The sequence below is a fragment of the Cydia strobilella genome, chromosome 6 (assembly GCF_947568885.1).
Source record: "Cydia strobilella chromosome 6, ilCydStro3.1, whole genome shotgun sequence".
In the NCBI taxonomy this organism is placed as follows: Eukaryota; Metazoa; Arthropoda; class Insecta; order Lepidoptera; family Tortricidae; genus Cydia; species Cydia strobilella.
In genome coordinates this window covers 5,140,918-5,165,656 of record NC_086046.1, presented here as the reverse complement: position 1 = coordinate 5,165,656, position 24,739 = coordinate 5,140,918, and the positions used below count along the sequence as shown (strand labels likewise).

The 24,739-nt window shown below is 35.8% G+C and overlaps 1 protein-coding gene across 1 annotated transcript in view; it reads right to left on the bottom strand.

Moving 5' to 3' along the window:
* The window catches only part of LOC134742007 (mitogen-activated protein kinase ERK-A), a 75,709-nt gene that overhangs the window by 8,850 nt on the left and 42,120 nt on the right, over positions 1-24,739 (bottom strand). Inside the window, exons 2-6 of the mRNA XM_063674925.1 lie at positions 20,499-20,625; positions 14,493-14,603; positions 13,624-13,758; positions 10,929-11,045; positions 2,669-2,836 (exon numbers count right to left, since the gene is read on the bottom strand). Coding sequence (XP_063530995.1) covers positions 2,669-2,836; positions 10,929-11,045; positions 13,624-13,758; positions 14,493-14,603; positions 20,499-20,625 — 658 coding nt within the window. The remainder of the gene's footprint in view (positions 1-2,668; positions 2,837-10,928; positions 11,046-13,623; positions 13,759-14,492; positions 14,604-20,498; positions 20,626-24,739) is intronic.

Genomic DNA, 24,739 nt, shown 5'->3' with positions numbered 1-24,739 from the left:
AATTTGTATGAAACCTGTTTTTCGCTCCTAAGTTTTATAATAATTAAAAAACGACAAAAATTGACATGTAAAAGTGCCCCTGTGGCCTATTTGCTGAATAAATGTTTGATGTACGGTCGAGCATAAGCTTCAGACTAAAATACAAAAAATTATATAAAAATATTTTCCATAATGTCAATATCCAGGAAGGAAAATGAGGACTACGTTTATATGGAGAATAGATCGTCCCCTTTCCTCTTAACGCTGCGCAAAAAACAGCAGCGCTATTTTCTAATATACCTTACTGACTTTTCCTGAAACTACTGAATTTTCGGCGAATACTCACAAAGCCCTCCATTTCCTATGACGCCGAATTTTAACAGCATTCGCATTTTTTCATTAGTTCTTTTTGCAGCCTGGATTTAATCGTAAAAGTTTAAAGCAATTAAAAAGTTTTATAGCAGGTATGTTCTACACACTGTTCAATTGACACTAGATTAATTGAAGCTAGTTAAAAACTTTTAATCATCTGGCCCACGAAACGTAACGCGAAATAATCTTAAGTACCTAGGTGGAAGGCAGTTATTGAATTGAATTATTAAGTGCGAGTAGCAAATGTATGAACTCGCACTTAAGTTAAACACTGATCAAAGTCTTACGGCTTGTACAAATTTCGCGCGGTTATCTTTAATAATCTGTACCAAATCGGCCGCTATCGATTATTATGGCAGTTATCCAATCAGTGGAAGGTCGCCGTATCCCACAACGCGATCCATCACACACTGCTAATCGGCCAGCGTGAGCTATTGCCTGCCGACCGCTGGAAATTGGATAGCGGCGTCCGAACCTATAGATCGCTTACCTCGATAGAGCATAAGACGATTTGAGCTCACCACGCTATCCCATTTTTAAGCATTTATTAATTTCGGTTGCGTCGGTTTACGAGCGTAATAATTTAATATAATCATAAACAAAAAATGGGTATTAGAGGTTATTGGGGCAAATCCACGTTATAAGTAACGCGAGCCATCACTAATGCGTGTTCCTTTTATTCTTAATTCAAAATTTAGTGTCTCTCACACTTTAATTTGCATCATTAATAAAAACACGTTATGAAAACTTAATTCACGTAAATTTTTCGTGAAATGATGCAATGGTTTTTGTAATGTAAAATTGTGTATGGTGTAGGGTACAAGTCTTGCGGTTCGCTGCGTAGTTATTTTCAAGTCATATTAAGTAAGGGTATTGACCAGTATATGTATATGCACTTTAGCAGTAAATGTATGGAGCAGTATGCACTTTAGTCTCAGGCGATGCCGCTTGGCACGATTTTTACTTAGGTCAAACAAAGATGATTTAGCCCGGTAGCCACGAGATCGTGCCCTGAGTACCCCCCAAAAAGAGGGGGGGGGGGCAGGTTCAATCTGTGCTGTATTTCGCAACTAGGGCAAGTTATATATCATTTTCGTATAATTTAGGGACGATAATTATTGGGGGGTACGCACGATACGATCTCATGCCTACCGGGCCCGCCAAATCAGCTTTGTTTGACCTAAGGAACAATCGGGCCAAGCGGCATCGCCTGAGACAAAACTGCAGACTCACTGTTACTTACCCTACTAATAAGGCTATGTGTGATCAAAACGCATTAGCAGATGGCTAAGACAGGGACTCGGTCGTTTCATTTCCGTCTGTGTATTTAACATGTTTTGTAAAATAAACCATTTTAGAAGTTTCATAGTGCGGAGTCTACTGGAAAAAGTAAGTACATATTTGTCGAAATCACACCAGGACGTGCATATTTCAATGCATACCGATTAAGTCGGGCACGGGCACATCGTTGCGCAACGTAACTAACTAGAGATCATTTCGTGACAACTTGAATCACACGTCTAAATGACACTTTGTATTTAAGGCAGTGGAATGTCGTTAGTGCCATGGAACAAATTGTTACTTAGATTTGGGTAGGCACATTTATATTCGTCCCGGGTAAAGTTTCGCGGTTAAAGTTAGTGACGTGATATATTGAACTAGACGGAATTAGACACTTGTCCAACTTTGTAAGTATTCGATCAGCTGTTTCTCGGATTCGCTACGGAAATATGTATGATATATTAGCTGAAGTTTTGTTCCGTGCTAAAATTATAAAGGTATGTTCGCTAATGCGAATAAAGTAAACGTGTTTTTGTTTCATAAAATACAAGGACTAGCTGCGCCAGCGGCTCCCGTTGGACTTCATTCATTGGGCCGTTAATAGTTGACAGAGAGGCACAGCATTTATAATATGTACTTATCAAAGAGGGTAGGAAAAGGAAATAGTATGTTTAATCTGCAAACAAAACCTTGTGTAGGTAAGCTTAGTGTTGGCATTAAATGTAATTGTAACTTAAAAATTGTTTAACAAAATTGCAACAACATACGAGATGTATAGGTATATTTGTCTGCCCTGACATTTTATTATACCTAGAGTAGCCATAATTTCTGTTACACTGTTAATTGTACATACTCATAACATAAATGAAAAGTTATTGAAATAAATTATAGATATGAGATAGACAAACTAATTACGAATATAAAATACGTAAAGATTATTGGATTTTGTCATCCGTTGCGTGTTTACGTGTTTTTTAATGAAGCAGCGAAGTGCCTCAAAAATATGCACGTCTTTTTCACCACCTTTTCCTCTCACCTTCTCGTTGATGATGCACTCAAGATCCTCCTGGCTGGGGGAGCCCAGCACGCCCAGGATGTGGTTCAGCTGGTCGAGGTAGTGCTTGCCCGGAAAGATGGGCCGGTTGGACAGCATCTCCGCCAGGATGCAACCCACTGACCAAATGTCTATGGACTTAGTGTAGCCCTGCGGGAAAGGAAAATGTTTTAGCATTATGAACGCCAGTCATAAGTGTTCGGTATAAAAGGGGATTGATTTCTGCCTCGGCTATGGAAAAATGCTCACAGAGAATTCGCTCAATGTTGACGCCCGCAGCGTCGATCGCTATACAAATATGCTTTCGGGTTAGAAATACGCAGAATGTTCAGCTCAATTAAAGTAAGGACACGAAAAAATCTGGTCATGCAATGATATGGTAAATCTTTTAAATTAATGATTATTTTCAAGCAGCACTTTTTTTTTAAAGATTTGTGGATAAAAAAACATATTGAAAAAAAAAAACATAGGTATGGTGGAATATATAATGCTGAAACTCACAAACAACTTAACGTTATATTATGACTAGCTTTTGCCCGCGACTTCGTCTGCGTGGAATCAGTAACAGCAGCTAGAGTAAGTTTAGCGCCTGGAGAAAGTCTTATAGCAATCATTCAATTTGAGCATAATACAAATTACACAAGGCAAGTCATTAATTATATCAATTCCACCATGATTTCACCCTCTTAAGAGATGATTTTTGGAATAAAAACTATCCTATGTCATTCCCCGGGAATCAAACTATCTCTATACCAAATTTAAACTAAATCTGTTCAGCGGTTTAAGCATAAAGAGATAACAGACAGACATACAGATAGACAGACAGACAGACACACTTTCGCATTTATAATGTTAGTATGGATTGTATTTTTATTAGGTAGTTTGATATCCACAAATCATTAAAAAAAAAAGTGCTGCTTGAAAATCCATATTCATTTCAAAGATTTACCATATCATGCATGACCAGATTTTTTCAAGTCCATACTTTAGAATAAACAAACGAGCGAAACTGCAGTGCCATCGATAAAAAAAAGGCCAGAAGGCACTGCAGTAGGTACCATATATTTACATGAACAAATTTATGTCCTATTTTCCGTCGAAAAACTGTTTTCCTAGCATAGCCTTATTTATGGAGCATTATTCTATTTTAACCTTAGCCTTTAATATTTTCTATTTTCTTATTTAATTTTTTTGGCCATTAGGTAGATGCTTAAAAGCCATTAGGTTCTAGGTTAATAATAGATAGATATATGCTAGTTCTCTAAAACTCTCATAAATTTAAAAGTGGAAAAATTACTGCCTTGGGTGAGACTTGAACTTACGGCCTCTGGATAGATACTCCAGCGCTCTGCCAACTGAGCCACCAAGACCTCATCCATAGTCAGCAAATCTTCCCACTATATGGGTCTAGGGGACCCTAGCGACATCTACCGTAAGAGCGTTACACTTCTTAAACGGCCACCGGAGTTCCAAGTCACATTGGAAATTCACCAGTTACGATGTGCTACCCATTCTAAAATAATTTTTAACAAGCAGAAACGTCTGCGATCGATGCTATTAAGCTTAGAATAAATTTAAAAGTGGAAAAATTACTGCCTTGGGAGAGACTTGAACTCACGGCCTCTGGATCCACTTTTAAATTTATTCTAAGCTTAATAGCATCGATCGCAGACGTTTCTGCTTGTTAAAAATTATTTTACTCTCATAAATATCTAAAATATATTCCCAGATGAGTTAGATCTTTGAAAGTCAGCATCAAAAGTATTTTGAGAAGCCACTACTTTTATGTGGCGCATAAGAACTTTTCCAATTTTGACATGTATATTTCTGGCGGGGTAAATCTTGCTTGCAATAGCGTAGGTAGCGGTGACGTACGCACTGACAAATCGGCGTGATCAAATCAATGCCACATCAAACGGCTACAAGTGTCGAATTCGATTTCACGAGACAGTCAAGGGGAGATGCCAAGCATTTCAACTAACGGAATCGTCTTGATCCGAGTAAAAAACGGTATTTCGGACGAATTTCATCTAAAACGAAACGACACATACGATACAAGCTTTTATTGCTAACGAATTTTCCTTTAAACAGATGCAAGATATCTACTAGTCAACCTTGAGACAAGCCTAGATTAAGGTATTGTTGTTTTATTTATTACAGACTTTTGATTTCTATCATTGGACCACCTTGTACTAATACCATTGCATTGTCACCGAGGTTACGAAAGGTATGCAAAATTTCAACTCAACCGGTAAGTAATTCAAATGAAACCTTGATTTCATTGCAAGGTTTAACCTTAACAATGTAAACACTATAAGCTAAATAAAAGCGTGTAAAAACATCTAAATATATTTTAACCGCTGCTGCTTTCAAAAAATCATAATTATTGTTTATACTAATGGTAGAAGAGCCGGCAGTAAAGTTTCGAACCAACGTGATACCGCGATGAGATGCACAATGGTTTCCCATAAAACTGATGCTAAGTCCGAATTTGATAGTCTGCCACGGCGGAACTAGCCGAAAGTACAAAAAAAATAGCCACTTCCGGTGCGAAAAAGGGGGGGTCATTTAACCCATCTGATACTGCAATAAAAGCTATGGCATCAGTTAGAAATTTACTGGTAGATACAGAAAAGCGAAATCTGCCAGTATGATTCCTGCCGGAAGTGCTTGGCATACGCTCTCAAAGGTGACCATCGGGACCCCTAAATTAACCCATCTGATACCAGCACGAAACCAATTCCAGTCGGTAGATATGAACCTTCTCTTCAGGAATATATAAGTCTGCCAGGGCGCTTTCAGCCGAAACACCTTGACATACGAGATTATGTGAGCAACATCCGTGGAACCCGTATTTTGGAATTGTACAGATTACAGACATTTTAATTATTGCAGGCTTATGATTTATTACCTAATGCTTATATTTGTATATTTTTATGCCATTAATAACATATATTTCAAATTTATTAATATACACAATATAATTTGGGCATTAATTTAATACCTGCTTACGGCTTTGTACTTCTTTGTTTGCCTTATAAAGGTGCTAACAAATTAGCTACCGATATCTTTACAGTTGATAGTACTCGGCTCCTGAAGTATATGTAAGTATGAAACATTATAAGTTTTATGATGTTATTTTGAGAAAATTGGATAACAAATTTGCTTTGTAAAAAAAACTCTGTTAATGAGATAATTAAATGAGACCTCATTGAACAGATTCTAAAACCTCTTTTAAATATAAAACTTAACTGGCCACTTCACGCTGATAAATCAAATGATACGTTGACAATGACATTTAAAACAAACAAGCAGTTAAATACATGATGATTATTTTTTAGATATAATTATAGTTTATTTATTTTGTTCGGTAAATAAAATAAAAATTATGAGAAACTTTCTTAATTTCTATTCAAAGTTAATTGTTCTAGTGTAAAGTACCAACCACCTCGTAAAATTTCTGTAGCTAATTTGTTAGCACCTTATATATAAATAATACAATAATTTCAAATTACAATATCCTTTATTTACCAAAATGAACAAAATTATTATTATTACATACTTATTGTAAACGGGTGTAAAAAGACAGGATTTTCAACGTCAAGGACGAATTTTACCAATAATCCAAATATGAATATTTTAAATCATTTTTAGGGTTCCGTACCCAAAGGGTAAAAACGGGACCCTATTACTAAGACTCCAATAAATTGTATTCTGTTTTTTATTCCGTAATCCGTAGACTAAAATGACATTTCATGTGGTACTAAGAAATGTCATGTCTTACATATGAAACGTCATTTTAGTCTACGGAATAAAAAAACAGACCTTAGTTATCTCAATTTGTAGTGTTATAAAACAACACCCTGAATGTTAAACTACGTCAGTTTTGCGTCAACGTCAAGAAATGTAGGGGAGAGGTGGGCATGACGGGATACTTAATGTTTCAAGTCCAATAAAACTGAAAATGCAATTTTTTTTAAGTTTTTGTTATTTTTATTTTTATAAAATAAACCGTACTTGAAACCAAACAAGTCCTTAGCTGTTGGCGTGATTGCTGGGCCATAGGAATAAATTAACAGTATATATGTGCTGGTGATAATAAGGAAACAAACGCAAACCAAATAAAACACAAAAACCGGCCAAGTGCGAGTCGGACTCGCGCACGTAAGGTTCCGTACCATAATACCATTTCGCAAAAAAGTCACGTTTGTTGTATGGGAACCCCACTTAAATATTTATTTTATTATGTTTTTAGAATCATTTATTCATCAATTGTGCATTACAGGTAATGAATACAGGTGTTATAAACAATTAGTTTTAGTTTTTTATAACGGCAACAGAAATACATCATCTGTGAAAATTTCATCTGTCTAGCTATCACGGTTGATGAGATACAGCCTGGTGACAGACGGACAGACAGACAGACAGACAGAAAGCGGAGTCTTAGTTATAGGGTCCCGTTTTTACCCTTTGGGTACGGAACCCTACAAATAACAAGGAATATGGCAAAAACAGTTTTTTTGCAAATAAATAATTAACGACACCATTTGTCTAGCCGGTCACTGTGCAAACTGATTGCTATGATGGCGACGCATCGTCATGCGTTAACGGGATTCTGATGGTTGGTCAGTCGTGTCGCCATATAAAGCCGCTACCCCGTCTTACTCGTCTTGCCCCTCTCTCCCCTACATAAGATAGTGATTAGATACACCAAATAGGTGAAAAAACGCCTCAAGCGTAAAAGAAACCACCAAAAATCATTTTATGTCGCATTACAAGCCTGATTTAGCTATGAATACTAATACCCCCTTATTCGTAAAACTTTACGAGCCTGAATTAGTTAAATTATGTTTTATCCTTTTCTTACAAATACATAAGTCAAAATGACAGACAAAGACAAACGATTCATATAGCTAATTCAATGACTATTAATCATATTAATCACATTATTTAATTTATTTTAACTTAATTTATTATGTTATTAATAACGTAATAATATACAAATATAAGCATAGAGTAATAAATTAATAAGCCTGCAGTATTTGAAATGTCCGTAATATGCACAATTCCAAAATACGGGTTATACGGGTACCACGGATGTTGCGCCACATAATCTCGTATGTCAAGGTGTTTCGGCTGAAAGCGCCCTGGCAGACTTATATATTCTTGAAGAGAAGGTTCATATCTACCGACTGGAATTGGTTTCATGCTGGTATCAGATGGGTTAATTTAGGGGTCCTGATGGTCACCTTTGAGAGCGTATGCCAAGCACTTCCGGCAGGAATCATACTGGCAGATTTCGCTTTTCTGTATCTACCAGTAAATTTCTAACTGATGCCATAGCTTTTATTGCAGTATCAGATGGGTTAAATGACCCCCCCTTTTTCGCACCGGAAGTGGCTATTTTTTTTGTACTTTCGGCTAGTTCCGCCGTGGCAGACTATCAAATTCGGACTTAGCATCAGTTTTATGGGAAACCATTGTGCATCTCATCGCGGTATCACGTTGGTTCGAAACTTTACTGCCGGCTCTCCAACCATAAGTAATTTACAAAATAGGTGTTTGTTTTTCAACCATAAAGTTCAATAGAAAAACGTTTGAACATCAATCAATAAGACTTATGTGGATAACTGACAGCAAAGAGTGGATGCTTTAGTTTGTCTTTTTCACGTGATAAATGCGACCATTTTGCAGTAATAGCGTTTGTGAACTAGACTGGTTCTAAAACTTAAACGAAGAGCTAGGATTGTGTACAGAAAACATGTAAACTTCATTAAGTTTCAGATTGTATATTCTTTTGGGATCAATGTTATATTCTGTATTCTTACCATAATAATATTACCATCAATAAATATTATATTGTCATCGATTTGTAAACAAGTCCCTATAATCAATGCTCCGCATCTTCTGGTCAAATATGATTCGCAATAAATTGTGGGCTCGATGTGCAAGGACACCAATTGGGCAAAAAGTCGCGGAGCGAAAGTGGAAATGGATCGGGCACACTATCCGCCAAGTGAATATAAATTCACTTCCACTGATATCAACTGGAAGCCGATGAAAGTAGTCCGGTTCGTCTCGTGCATTCATGGCGATGTTGTGTTGAGAAGGAGCTGAATGCCGTTCAGATGTACTGGAATGACATTAAGAGTACTGCTGGATATCGTGAGATGTAGCATGAGCTCATGAAGGTCCTCTATACTTCTAGGGTACCATAGAAACATCATCATCATATACTTAAGAGTAAGTCTCTTGTCGGTGGAGCAATTTCCATGTTTCGCGGTCCTCTGCCTTCTCTTTGACAGCCTGATACGACACGACGTTGAGTTTTTCCTTTATTTGATGCATGTACGCTCTCCTTGGTCTTCCCTCCTTCCTCTTTGCTTCAACTTTCCCTTCTATGATGTTTTTGATAATTTCGTCATGTCGTATCAGGTGCCCAAGCATCTTTCCTCTTCTATTATCTATAGTTCTTAACAAAGTCCTCTTTTCTCCTACTATACGTAAAACCTCTTCGTTGGGTTTTTTTTCAGTCCAACTGATCTTTGCCATTCGACGCCAGCACCACATCTCAAAAGCCTCCAGCCTCTTCCTATCACGTTGCCTCATTGTCCACGTTTCGCTTCCGTACAGTGCAATGCTCCAGATGTACACTTATACTTTACTTATGTTATGTACTTATGTTACTTATGTACCATAGAAACAACAACATTGATATCCATTAAAAGGTCCAGATAAACACCTAGAAGAAAACATAAATAACATGGTCTCAATGTTTGTCGGTACTCCCTAGGGAACGGAATCATTGTGTAAAGATAATGTGTAATATCTTATGTATGTGTTGGCGGGGTAAAGTCCCTCCGGATGTCGCCGGCCCGGGTAAGGTTCTCCGGAAATATACGGTCCAACTCCGTAGCTAATGGACGATTTAGTACAGTACAGTACAGTATAACAGTAATTGTATATTCTTGTATATGTTACATGTCGCAAAATACTAAGTGTACGAAGTGTTAGACTAAGTTTGAATTTAGTTGTTTGATGACAAGCGGGTTAGGTTTGTACAAAGTGAACAAAACCTACTATGTACTTTACAAATCGATTTTAACGTCACTGTACTAACAAACTCTTAATTAACCATGTGTAGATCTTATGTCTATTTGCAATATTATTTTCGAATTGTCAATTAACTGTGTGTACATGTCGACTGGTAATGTAAATCTTAGAATTAAGTAATATTCATATTACAGAAGTGTTTCAACGTGTCTTAATCTCGAGCGCTGAAGCCACACAAATGACGGCACCAGTTTCTAGAGCTGTCGCCTGACTAGCTAACTCAATTTATCATTCGTTGTAATATTAATTATAGACTAGTTAGCTAGCCATCCCTGTTAGAAGCATAGTTGGAAACTAAGATCTAATGTATCCAGGGTCAAGCATATTATAGGACTTAGGTAGAGTCGACACTAACTCCAGATTTAACCATAAGTGAATATTAAGCGAGAATGTAGTTACTTATAAAATAATCATAGAACGTAGCTTGTCGAATAAACAGTAATTCTGGACGTCTTTTGATATTAGACTTAGACTAAATAGGGTTAAATATAGGAGCGAAATCTGATGAAGATATTTGCAAATCTTAATTTAATTAAAACGTGGAATGCCTGGCCCTCCTCTTGTCCAATAGGGGGTTCTTTAAGGGCCGTAAAAAACACCGTTTCTAACCAGAGCATAACGTCAACGCCGGATCCGACCTCGAAATTTATTGTCTTTCCGGTATCACTTTTTATGCCTTATATGTAATTTCAATGGGCGCATTGAATTGTATTGTTTCCATTTGTGTGTGCTAACGAATAAATTATTTCTATTCTATTCTATTAAGCTTTGCTTTAGTGCTACTACACGAAAAACTAAATTAAATCAACTTTTTGGGGTTATGTGACGTTTCGTAAAGATTCTACAATTTACTACGGGATACTAGTACGAGTGCCTACAATATTACGTTTGTGGGCCGTACAATAAATTTTTATGACACTTATGACATAACACATTTCCACAAATTCAAAGTTCAAACTATACGGAACTACTTTTGACTTTGTATTCCGAGAATAACCGAATAAAATGAGGTATGATACGAGTAACAACCAAATATCACTTCGGTCCTGCAATCGAGTTAACTCGTTCAGATTGAATATAAAGTGCGACAATTCCGTACCGAAAGGTAAAATATACAGAAGAAACTTACCTTGGAGTTGAGCATAATCTCCGGGGCGCGATACCAGCGCGTGGCGACGTACTCCGTTAGGAAGCCGGTGTGATCGTGGTCAGGGTCTGCCACTCGCGCCAGCCCGAAGTCGCATATCTGCCCAAGGAAACAATCATAGTTATGCGGGAGTAATTCGTGATATTTTTAATTTTAACGACGGCTGATTTTTAATTAGTTAAAGTGAACGTGTTTGAATCGAGAAACTAATATAGATACTTGATATTATTGTGTAAATAAATCCAGTTTATAATTACTTAAGGATTTGCAAAACGACAGTCCTAATTAGTCACGCCACGAAATAATCGCGTTAAGTTGAAAGAAGCGCTCACAAAATCCCAATTTATTCTCTGAAATTAGACGCTGTTTGACAAAGCATTTCACTTTATTAAGTGACATCCGAGTAAGCTGAAGCTTACTCGGAGGACGTTCACCTTTTCTAGTAAGAAACTTTTAACATCAGTAAACTTTGTTGCCTTAATTTGTGTGGTTGTGCTTAGAAACTTGATACCTTCTAATCACGTACGGATAGATATGTGCTATGAACAATCACGTTCCCGATAAAATTCCTTAAACAAAGTATTACATTGTTGTCCTATAAGGACATTATGAGCAAGATAGTAACGCACGGATTAGAAGACGAACCCGTTTGCCCGCACTTCGTGTAACTATCCCACGTTAGTGAAAAAAATGTAGTCTTAATTTCGCCTGTGTTTTTTTATCACAAATGCGAGTAAAAACGTTTTACAGTACATATGGTGCTACTTTCTCGCACTAGTGCGTCAAATAGCACTTTTCGTGCATATGTCGAAAGTTTAAAGGGCCATATGTACTGTTAAACGTTGTACGATACACGTGCGAATAGGTAATTCGCAACTCGTGTCGATTTAAAACACTCCCTGCGGTCGTGTTTTAATTTATCGCCACTCGTTTCGAATTTCCTCTTTTCCGCACTTGTATCGTAAATAACTATTGCTTGCTCTTATATAGTATTGTAGTCATGAAATTAAATAGTGTCATGATAAAAATGCACGAACACGTTCCGCTTTTTGGGTTAAGCATCTTAAGAGTCCCCGGCAAGCCCGGCCCAATTTCACCTTCCCATACAAACGGAGTTTCGTTCTCATTTTAAAACTACGTGTTGGATTGTAATAAAACAGGCATAGACATGAGGTATATCTACGCCTGTAATTAGTTTATATAGCTCTATTAGTATATAAAAAAACGAAATATTGCAAAAACAATTTTGGTACGAAAAACTTAAATTCGCAATTTTTTTTACTATGGTATCGGAAGCTACATAAACTAATTACAGGCATAGATATACCTTATTCTATTGTAAGTACAAAGTTTCAGAGCAATCTAGCTAGTCTTTTCAAAATGAGAATGTAACTACGTTTATATGGAGAACCGAGCTTGCCGGGGACTTAAAACGAGGATATTCTAAATTCCATTTACTCGTACTAACATTTCCGAGTGTCACATAACTACGGAATACTTGTCTCAGTTGCACCCTTATAATTATACCCCTTGTACGATCCCTGATAGGAGCAGGAACCCTAGTCAGCCGTCTTAGCGCAGTTTGATCTCGTAATAAGTTTAAAGTTCAGTGAGCTATGCTCGTTCCATTTCAGATGGAGTCTAGATTAGATTAGCTATAGTGACCTAGTGCTAGTTAGCTATAGGGACTTATGTCTTCGCTTCTGTTACTATAGAGATAATTTCTCCTTATTCAATTCATACTTCAGTTTTTGTTTATGACTAAAAGTACACTCAAGTATACAATTTTAAACTAAGTAATCCGTTTTTATTGCTCTTAATTGTAGGATATTCTAGATGGTTAAGTTCTTTGGGATAACTCAAAACGTCAGTTATTTTCAAGAATCTACTTTGACACTGAACGCATAAGAGTAATTGGGCTGAATAGTGTATGTTTTTGGCAAAAATTTCATTTATGGTACAAGCTTTTATCGCTGACTGTACTTTTCTTTCCACAGCTAACATACTCATCGAGACAATTCTAAAAACCCCAAACACAATTAGGTTTCGTTGTTTTATCACAGAGTTCCTATGCCACAGGCCACCTTCTGTCTCCATCATCAGATCAGCTCGATGGTACCATAATATTGCATTGTCACCCGACTTACATATGTATGCAAATTTTCAGCTTCATTGGAAGTCGGAAAGTGGGTCAAATTTAACTTGCAAGATTTGACCCGTACATACATAGATAGGTACATTGCAAATTAATAAAAAGCTTGTAATAAACACTTAAACAGTTACCTAGTGCTTGCGCTCGGCGTAATTCTGTCAGGTGTGTCTCTTTTATAAAGCACTATTCAAATGTGACATATCATGTCAATATTATGTCATTAACCGCTTTCATAATACCTACATCCGCAGCCTATTGAAAGCACTTCATCATCATCTTCCTCGCGTTGTCCAGGCATTTTTGCCATTGCTATTGAAAGCACTTACTGTGAACTAATTTTAAAATACTCTTATTAGTTGCACCAAACCTTCAGCCACGCTAAATTTTATTTATTTATTTATAATACACGGAGAACCAACAGCTTTTACTATGTTAATAGTGACATAAATAGTGATACTGACTGCTGTGACGTTGATGAGTCCGTCTAAATGTGACTGTATAGGTAATTTCTAATGATCAAGTTACCTTCAGATCGCAGGTGGTGTTAAGTAGCAGGTTGGAGGGCTTGAGGTCCCTGTGTAGCACGTTCGCCGAATGAATGTACTTCAGCCCTCGTAAGATTTGGTATAGGAAATAACAGATGTGATCGTTACTTAATTTCTGCAACAATAAATAAGTAAGTAAGTAAATATTCTTTATTGCACCAAAATTATACATTTTACATACATGTAAAACTACAAAGAAATATTTAAAGAAAAAATAGAACCAGGTAACAACAGGCGGTCTTATCGCTAAAAAGCGATCTCTTCCAGACAACCTTTGGGTAGCAGGAAATGTAGAACTCATACAAAAGTCAACAGGTAGTGCAAAGAGCTAAATATGGAGACTATTAAACACAAACACACATACTACAATTACTACTTATACATATAAGTATTAAAACGAAACCTAACACACAGATAAATATACAATACAATATATATATATATATATATATATATATAAATAACTGTTAAATAAAGAATAATTTTCCCAAACTTTATACAATCAGCATGAAAAGTAGCGGATCAGACTACGCGTCAAAATCAAATATCTCTAATTATACTTAATTAACAACAGTACTTCTTAAGTGTGTTAACGAAGATACATATATATGTTTCATAAAATATGTGAACATTATAATTGAAACTAGAAATAACCTGCCTGTGTACCTTTTATTGCCTTTAGAAATATGAAAACCATTAAGAAAAAGGATAAGGAAAATAGCAAAACGACACGTGCGTCTATGGATTAAGATAGATAGATGGAATGTTACGTTGTATCAGAAGCCCGAAATATATCGTATTAAATATCCTCGTATCTAGATTAAAATGATGACAATGTACAATATTTACCTGTGTCTTTAACAATTTGTATAAGTCTGTTTCCATTAAGCATTGCACGATGTAGACATCCTTCATTTGATCAATAGAATCCGCCCTTAAAATATCCCGAATGTCGATTATCTGTAAATAAAATAAAATAAAAAGTTACCAAATTGCAAACTTTATTTATACCAATGTACTACTCGTAGCGCTACGCCGTAGAGCGTAGCTTGTTAGGCAAGGAGCCCGATTCGAACACACAGCTGGATATTAATTTGATTATTTTTTGACATCATTAGCCTGTGCATGACGCTTGTAAATGGATTGATGCGAGTCATAAAATATTAACAAATATATATTTAATGTTCGAACACTTCTAGAAGTCGTATATAAATTGGTCCTCCAATGCCGCTCGTAAAGATAGGAAATAAAATAATAAATCACGAATTCGCGCGTCTGTCGTACATATTAGGATGCGCACTTGTCGTGCATGCATATACGGTATTACACATATTAAAATAGCACGTGAACTTATCGTTCTTGAATAAACAGGCAGGTAACCTATAGTTTGTTTTTTTAATAACTATACGCCAACATTACGCCATACATTTTCTATGCAAGAAACAAATGAGCGTTCCATACTATTTCCTATGGGAAGTACCTACTTATTATTATTCAACAACGACGGGACTTAATCGCGTAAAATAAGTTTTAAATTTACCTCCGACGTTTCAAGGACGGCGTTGTCCCCGTGGTCTCGGAGAAGACTGGCTAAAGTTGACATCAACATCTTCTAGGCGCGCGAGTTTTTCGAACTACCCGCACTTGGTCTTGTTTATTAACTTGAACGTTTTATGTTGTTGTTTTAGTACCTACTTAATTGTAAAAAAAAGACCATAGTGAAACACATGCACATAAAGGGTAAACAAATTTCTAACCTCGAACATAACATTTCCTCTTAAAATTTCATGCATCCACTTGCAATATGTAACTAGTTTTCTTTTGAAGAGAGCGTAAGCTTTGGAAACAAAGAGGATTATATTTATACGTGAAAGGTGCCGTGTTCTATCATTTTAATATCAGTTTTTATATGTTTACTCAACATGCGAAAGATAAAACTGCATATTTATTTATTTATTTAAACTTTATTGCACAAAATAAATACAACAATGTACAAATGGCGGACTTAATGCCAAATGGCGTATATATTAAAAGAACACCGATATTGCACGCGTTATAGGGACATAATATATATATTTATATCATTTTGAGCGCTTGATATTGTATATTTTTACTAAATTTATTCGCGGATTGTGAAATATTTTATAACGTTTGTTACGCTCTCAAAAAGAGTATAAAGGCGAGGTATGATAAAGCCGATTGATGATGTCTTTTGGGAGCAAATTCTGTCGAGAGATTGTTGTCGCTAATTGAAGTACGATCAATCGACTTGAGCAAACATGTTCCCTTAAATAAAATTAGCTTCTACAGGCATTAATAATAGCGGATGAAACAATGCGCCAAAGTATCTGCCACCCTGGATTACTTTTCCAAATAAAAAGAGATATAGGTATCTCTACAGTTCGCGGTCAAAAGTATCTGTCGCAATCTAATTGTTCTACATATACCTATAGGTCCCTAATTGTTCTACATAAATAAGCTAAAAAATAAGTGCATTCCCGTTGCCAGGGAGGTTTTGGAATCATACTGAGCAACTTATTTGGTTGTTTCATACATTTTGTCTGGTCCATTTTCTATGGGAGGGTAAATTTCTTTTCGCGATTTCGTGGTTGGTCCCATAGTAAAAGTTGCTCAGTATAATCCCATAACCTCTCTGGCAACGGGAATGCACTTATTTTTTAGCCATCCTGTAAATCTCATCTCTCTTAAACTCACGATTTTTACTCAATTAATCGCGTAAAATTAAGTTTAAAATGAAGTTTCAAGATTTATGTAAGTTTCATGTGAACCTATTTTTGTACAATAAAGTGATTACTGTCACACTACCAACTTCTACCAACAATTCTTAGTTAGTTTTAGTTTTACTTTTAATTGAATAATAATATGTTGTCATCATCATCATATACTTAAGAGTAAGTCTCTTGTCGGTGGAGCAGTTTCCATGTTTCGCGGTCCTCTGCCTTCTCTTTGACAGCCTGATACGACACGACGTTGAGTTTTTCCTTTATTTGATGCATGTACGCTCTCCTTGGTCTTCCCTCCTTCCTCTTTGCTTCAACTTTCCCTTCTATGATGTTTTTGATAAATTCGTCGTGTCGTATCAGGTGCCCAAGCATCTTTCCTCTTCTATTATCTATAGTTCTTAACAAAGTCCTCTTTTCTCCTACTATACGTAAAACCTCTTCGTTGGTTTTTTTTTCAGTCCAACTGATCTTAGCCATTCGACGCCAGCACCACATCTCAAAAGCCTCCAGCCTCTTCCTATCACGTTGCCTCATATAATATGTTGTACAAGTTGTAAAAGAAAAAAATTAATAATTAAATTACAAAATGTCAGTGTCACTTTTCTATTATTTCTGGCACATACAAATTCTAAATTCCCTATTCAAATTCAAATCTTTCTTGTAATCCCTTTCGTCGGTTTTAATTTTCAAAAACTCCGATTGATAAAATACTACTACTACAACCAAAGATAGATATAACTCCGTAATAGATGGATACAGTCTAAGGAAAAAACGTGCCTCGAAAATCAAGAAAATTTGATTCTCGTTCAGAGGGCGCTACTAGTTTTGGCCTACAGTCGTATAGATGGCGTTGACGGTTTCGTTTGTTATTTAACAATTTTAACGCATATCAGTGAAAGAACATGGGTCAAAATCATAAAAATAATTAATTGAAATAAAAAAAAAACATTTATCTATATTTAAATACATTCTATCGTATTTTTATAAATCTTCATTTTTAGTTTTAAAGTGTGTCGACAGATGGCAGTGACTTTACTGGGGTTACAAAATTTACTATGACAGTACCGCTCTAGTATAAGTTACTCTATGACTACAACTAAACCTCTTTTTGTTAATATATTACAGAATGGTAAGTATCTACAATTTTGACGTCTAATTCGCTACTTTTGATGTTGGCTGTACATATACAGTTCAATTTTTTTGTAAAGTTTGTGCAACCTGTTTGCAATAACGATACATTCGTGGAGATTGTTTACTCAAAGAGAATTTTAACAGCATTTGTGGACTTTAGCGCATCAAAGAAAACGTTAAGTATTTATCTAAAGTTTCTGAGATGTTTCTTCAAAAAAATATATAAAATATATCTTGTGTTACAAGGTTTCTCGCGGTAAAATCGGACTGAATAATGAAACCACCTGTGTCTTTTGAGCGTTGTTTGAACTGCACGTGGGAGCTTTTACACCTATATTGCGTCCCTTGGCGGTGTTAATCGCATTAAGCGCTATTGGATGTATTTATAAAACTAGCGCGTAGCGTTGTGCAGCCGTAAATAAGGGTTAAAGCGAGTTTAATGCCACAATTGATATATAACACAGTTCTTGTTGTAACCTACACTAAGGTCTTAAATATAAATACGGATACTACCTACGCAAAAACTGAATTTCCATGTTGAATACTGAATATACATGTGTTGGTGCTGTGGCAACACCGCTATCTTCGCCGCAACCAATGATGTGTGGAAATGCAGTCCTGCAGCTCTAAGATGCCAACAGACGACGGGATCGGCGTCCAACCAGAAACCGCGATGCTAGCGCCAGTTTTACATATATCATGAATCTAGTATAACTTGATCGGTCATGAGGGGTGGGGGGAAATGACTGAACGGGATAGTCTTATGTATCTTTTAGTAGGAGTAGCAGAGAAAGCGCTGTTATTGTTTGTCCTTGTCACAGTCTCACATTTTTTTTATTCCCCACCGTAAATTTAGTATGGTTTATGGTGGGCTACAAATCATCTACTCGACCAATTATATCGTCATTGCGTATGTTTTGTCCCTCACGGGCGCACGCGTATGGCTGATCTATGACATATATATACAACACATCGTCAGGCAGCGCTGCGTGCTCATCCGCCTCTTGCTTCTTGCAATAGTTGCAATCTAAACTTCACACTGATCGCGCGTATCCTAGACAAATATAAGAACCCTAATATACACACCTATATTGAAAAAAAAAAAAAAAAAAACCAGTGAAATGGTCATTTAAGTTAACCATTTGCTTTATTTATACAGCGCAAATAGGCGCTAACAACACGTATTTAATGTACCAAAATATATATTTAACGTTTCCATAATAATAATTCACTTTAGAAGCAATTAAGAGTAAGTAAATTTCTGTAGAAATATTTTATTCAAAACTCCGACATGATACATAGATATTGTTCCAGAACTTTTAATTAAATAAAAGTTACATGATAAATCGGTCTTTAATTATTGTTTCATGCCGAGGCCTCAGTTTCCAGTGTATTAGTGAAATAAACAAAAGATAAATAATTGTGAGAGAAATATTTGTATAATAAGTACTATGTATTACTCGTACATCTGGAATTAAAACCACGAGAATCACAAAATATAATACGGCATTGCAGCTTGGCTTAGAAATGACCACTTAATTTCACTAAAACTACAAAAAATGAGATTGTTCGTTTTATGTTACCTCAAGATATTTATTTTCAAATACGATTCAGTCTACTTAGTTAAGTAGTGATGGTGTAGTGGTGTATTATTTCCAACAAGGTTTTTAATTAGTGATTAAGATCGATAAAGCCCGTTACGGATAATAAACAATTTATGTATATATAAACAGATTAATTAATACAATTCCATCGGACTCCATAAGAACTTCATTAATTAATTCATTAATTAGAACTAGAACAAGCTCAGTACGCTTTGATTGAAAGTATTGGACTAATATCCGAACAATACTTAAAAATATAAATAAATAAATAAATATAAATGTTATAGGGACATTCTTACACAAATTGACTAAGTCCCACGGTAAGCCCAAGGAGGCTTGTGTTATGGGTACTCAGACAACGATATATATAATATATAAATACTTAAATACGTAGAAACCACCAATGACTCAAGAACAAATATCTGTGCTCATCACATAAATAAATGCCCTTATCGGGATTCGAACCCACGACCATCGGCTTTACAGGCAGGGTCACTACCCACTAGGCCAGACCGGTCGTCAAACCACCGATTTGGATACCGATATGGATAAAATCTGTCAGTGACTAAAGTGACATTTCTATAACCAAAAACGTCAGTTTTGACACTGACAGATCTGTATCGTATCGCTGTGACATCTTAGAAGCATTGTTCAAATTGGGCCGTAAATGATTTTTTTGCTTGTTCCAATTGAGCACTTTTCTTTATAACTTTCAGAAATTAGTGCCAAAATCGTTAGTAACCGCAAAATGTTTATTAAGTATTTTACAGTATACATATGGTGCTACTTTCTCGCACTAGTGCGTAAAGAGCACTTTTCGTGCATATGTCGAAAGTTTAAAGGGCCATATGTTCTGTACAACGTTGTACGATACACGTGCGAATAGGTAATTCGCAACTCGTGTCGATTTAAAACACTCCCTGCGGTTGTGTTTTAATTTATGGCCACTCGTTTCGAATTTCCTCTTTTCCGCACTTGTATCGTAAATAACTATTTACGTTGTATCCGAGGTATAGGTAATGTTGATGTTACTGCGTATAGCAATAATAACATATCCTAAAAATATTTTATCCATTTTATTTGCCTTATTTACTAATACATATATATAACTGCTGTCACAGATTGCCTTCAAGCCCCTACAAAGTATTTCCGTAGCAAATACAAACAATAACAGAACTAAACTTACTAGCTACGGCGTAGCGCTACGAGTGCGACAATCGAGTTAAATATAGATCGAACTTACGTTTCGACATCAAGATGATGTCATGTTAATAAATTCTTACCATCCGCCCGTGCGAGCGAAATGAACGCGCGAACGATAATAAATATTGATATCGGAATGTAAGTTCGTAGTCACAAATAAAATGTTAACTTACGTTTTCATGCTTAAACCGTGTAAGGATTTTGATTTCTCTTAAGGTTCTCTGACAATACGTCTGATGCTCGAAGGGCGATATTTTCTTAATGGCGACTTTCGTTTTTTTCACGTTGTCGAAGGCCGATCTGGAACAAGAGCAATAAATCATCATTTATGAAGGTCTCACCACCCCTAAAAAGGTATTATCATATGAACACGTAGATTCCGCAGTTAAGTGAGAAAAGTAATAGGCCCGTATCCAATATCGGCAAACTGGTAATGGCGGGTAGATATTCATCAAAGTAAGCTGTCATATGTGTGAACCTTTAAAAAATTAATTGCCTAAAGGACATAAAAATATAGTTGTTAGGTTTCTTAGCTTATTTATTACCATCCACATTATTAAAACTTCGAGTACCTATAACTAGACTGAGAAAAAAGTTTATCGACTAACTCTTAAATATGTCCGCCTTTAGGTATTCGAAATCGATATACTAAGTACTAAGGACTAAGGTAAGGTATTTCAGTAAATTTGTATTGCATAGCACTCGTGTACCAATTATGGATCTACTGATGTCTATTTTATCGAAATCCACTCAATAGTTTAGGCGCTAGAAGTAAAAATATGATTTACTATTCGGCGTCCTCTCAAGGCGGCTGTATTAAATTTTCTTTAATAAAACAGGTGTAAACAGGTTGTGAAGGGCAAGAGGAATCTACCGATATGTCATTTTAAAAATCCGTCCAGTATCCTGAGCTACAGGGTGTACTGATTTTCAGTATTTAAACCCATAACCCTACTTTCTGTTTAAGTCGCAGTCGAGTAAAATGTTGATATTGGAGTAGAACGTGTACAAATGTATATACAAAAGTGGAATTCATATTCCTCCAAGTTTCATATTAAGAGAATATCCCCTGAAAGGGTATAAACGCTAAATCTGGATTCAGATATTATTTTCTATAACAAGATGTATTTTTTCCGCAAAGTTATCTAGGACTTTTTTGTGTAGAATTTAATAAGCTTTAATGTTGCCTTACACTATATTTTCATAGAGAACGTATATTTAGAGTAAAACGCAAATTTCTCCAGGATGGTACACATTTTCCAAGATGGCTGCGATTCCTCGAGGTCCCCAAATATCAAATAGTGTGGACATGAAAAATAGACCTTTAGTTAACATACATACCAAATTTCATATCTTTGGAAGGATTTCGAGGTGAGACTTAATCCGATTTTGCTAATTTATATATTGGATTTTATAGATATTAAGTAGGGAAGGGTAATTTCTAACTTTACTAGCAAATATTTTTATTTAATCATGTTGCTATGTAAGGTTAGGTAAAAATTGGAAAAACCGAATTGGATTATAAGGCGGTCTTCACATTAAATGCCTACATCGCTATATACGCGTATAGCGCTGTCATGCCCATGAATAAACCGAAGCGACGCGACGTGCGAACTCGCATCGGTGTGATAACCGCGTAAGAGTTTCGCCAACTTCTGTCCAGCGCATGGTGCAGGCATTCCGCAACGAAATTTATGGCCAAGGGCTTAAAAGCCTTGCGGGGTGTAAAACTTAAACATAAATAGTTTTTTCATTTCTCATGCTCTGAAAGAGGGTCATTGTTGTTCTAAAAGGTGCGCAGAAAATGATACGTGTCTGCACTAGAGCATTTTACGTTCGAAGTACGACTTTTTTAATTTTTTTACGATACGCAATTGAAATTTGAGTTTAAATGGATTTGTAATAAATTTTTCATTTTGATATTTGACTCTCCATTCCATAAATAACGATACTTTTGTCTGAATTGTTAATTGAAAGTACCCTCAAGAAATACTATAAAAATGTATACTTAGTCATGTTTAAAAAAAACATGCATTTTACTTTCCTCGTATTCGAAATGAAAAGTAGAGTGTTTAACTCGGGTGAAAGGCATCATTTCTTCCTCGGACTATTGGCGCTCTCACTGCGTTCGAGCCCCAAAATACCTCGGCAGAAATGAGTGCCTTTCATCCCTTGGTTAACAATCTACTATATGTCTGCCTAGCTGGATTACTTACAATGTTAACATGTTACTATGTTGTAAAGAAGTAGCTCTGTGAGCTGTAGACCTTGGGAGTCCAAATCCGCCATTTAGATTTTTTTTACAAACGTGTCATGATTTTTTAGTAATTATATCAAATACCTGAATGTAATAATGTATAAGAAAAAAACAAATTAGGATACATCGTATATTAATTACATCGTTTCCCGCACGGATGACCAGCAGAGGATTGTATTTAATTCCGTAGAATGAATTAGATTTGAACTTGCGAACACAAGTATTGCAAATTAGATTTATTTTAATGTCACTAGTTAATTAGCCTGCTTTGAACTAAGTATTGTTGCAACCACAAAACATGACAACAGTACTTATATCTAGCTTCAGTATTAATTAGGAATAATTAATTAACTAGAACAGGCGACGAATGTCTATAGAATACATACTATTAGTTTACCTAGTATTTTATACAGCTGGCTTTACCTGGAAAACACTAATTAATGATAAAAGTCAATCACAAACTTTCTATAAAATAGAACGTATAATCAATAATGTTCGTATATCGTATTAGGTGTGGCTGCGCCGATAAATAAGATGAACCGTGAAGAAAACGAACCCCGTTTATTTAAATCATGGTATTAATTCTCAAGGTCACCAGAGATATTTTACTTCAGGCAAACATAATTTTTTGCAATTTGAACTTCTCACGTTTCAATTATGCCGGCTTAAATTTTAGAGGGCGGCTGGCGTCATTAATAACAAACAATGACAATTAACGCCGTAAACATAGTTAATCACAATATGCTGATGTGTGTTTTTGGTGTGGACGTTCGTGAAATATGAAACGAGTAATGATGACTGATGAAAGTCACTGATCGTAAGGAAACACCGAAAATATATTTGTATATTAAACATATATGTACATCCCTAAGTGAAAATAGTTTTTAAACTTTTTTTTAATCAAGCCGGTTAACTGTCGACATAAAATTTAGATCTAAGAAGCAAAACATATCTCACTAGATCCATTTTGGATCTACCTATATACACTGGATCTATAAAGATTGAAGCGGTTAAAAAGGCGTTAAACACTCAGTCAAGGTGAAAAAATGTTTCTGAGACAAAGGAAAATACCTAGTGTCTACCGAGAGATCAATAATTCGAGACATCATCGAGTTGTTAGATATTATCATTAGTGACGAAAGGAGCGAACTACCCATATGAAATTAGGACCCTTGCCTCGGAAATCAAGAAAATTTGATTCTCGCACAGATGGCGTTACCACAAATACCAACCTTCGGCCTATTCTCGTTTAGATGGCGTTGACGGTTTCGTTTGTTATTTTTAACACATATCAGTAAAAGAACATGGGTTAAAATCATATAAAAATAATAAATACAAACAATAAAAATCATTTATCTATATATAATTTTTTTGATATTTTTATTTTTAGATTTAATCGTGTGTCGATAGATGGCAGTAAATTTACTGTGATTACAAAATTTACTATGACAGTACCCCTCTATCCTATATATTTTCTTTGGTTACAGGAATGACTTCCGTTGAAAAACCTAAATCTTTATAAGGTTTACTAACAAAAAACTATGGTACTTTCCGTAGTTCCACATAAAGATGACTAAATTGAAGGCGACACGCCCGTCTAGGAACTTTTAACGAGACGTAACCTATTTTCGCGGCTGTTTAAACAGTAACTTTTCTTTTAGTATCTAATGTAACGGCTATATATAACGTACGACCCTTGGGGCTAAAGTTATAAGGACCTGAGCCCCGCCGGCGGGAGATAAGACAATAGAATACTGCGTAAATGATGGCAAGAGCGATTAGATTACGCGACGATACTCAGACGCGCTCGTTTAGGATAATTTCCCCTTAACTAACGACAGTAACGACAACGCAGAACAATTTGGTTTCAGTTTTGTGTAATGGGTAGCAATAGAGCTTAAGTAATGATAATCACGTATAGACTATAAATTGTCGAAACAATATATATATATAGCTTGATAATTCATTATGTAAAACAACCCCAAGCAGTACATCTACAGATAATACTACGAATAGAAGGAATGGCATAAGTCAAGGGAGCGAAAAGTAATGCATCACAGTCTTACTTTTGTGTTATTTCAAGTAGATATAAACAATGTTTTGGGTCACAAACAGGACCCAACTTCTAAGCCTACTCTGTCAGTCTGTTTGCCATCG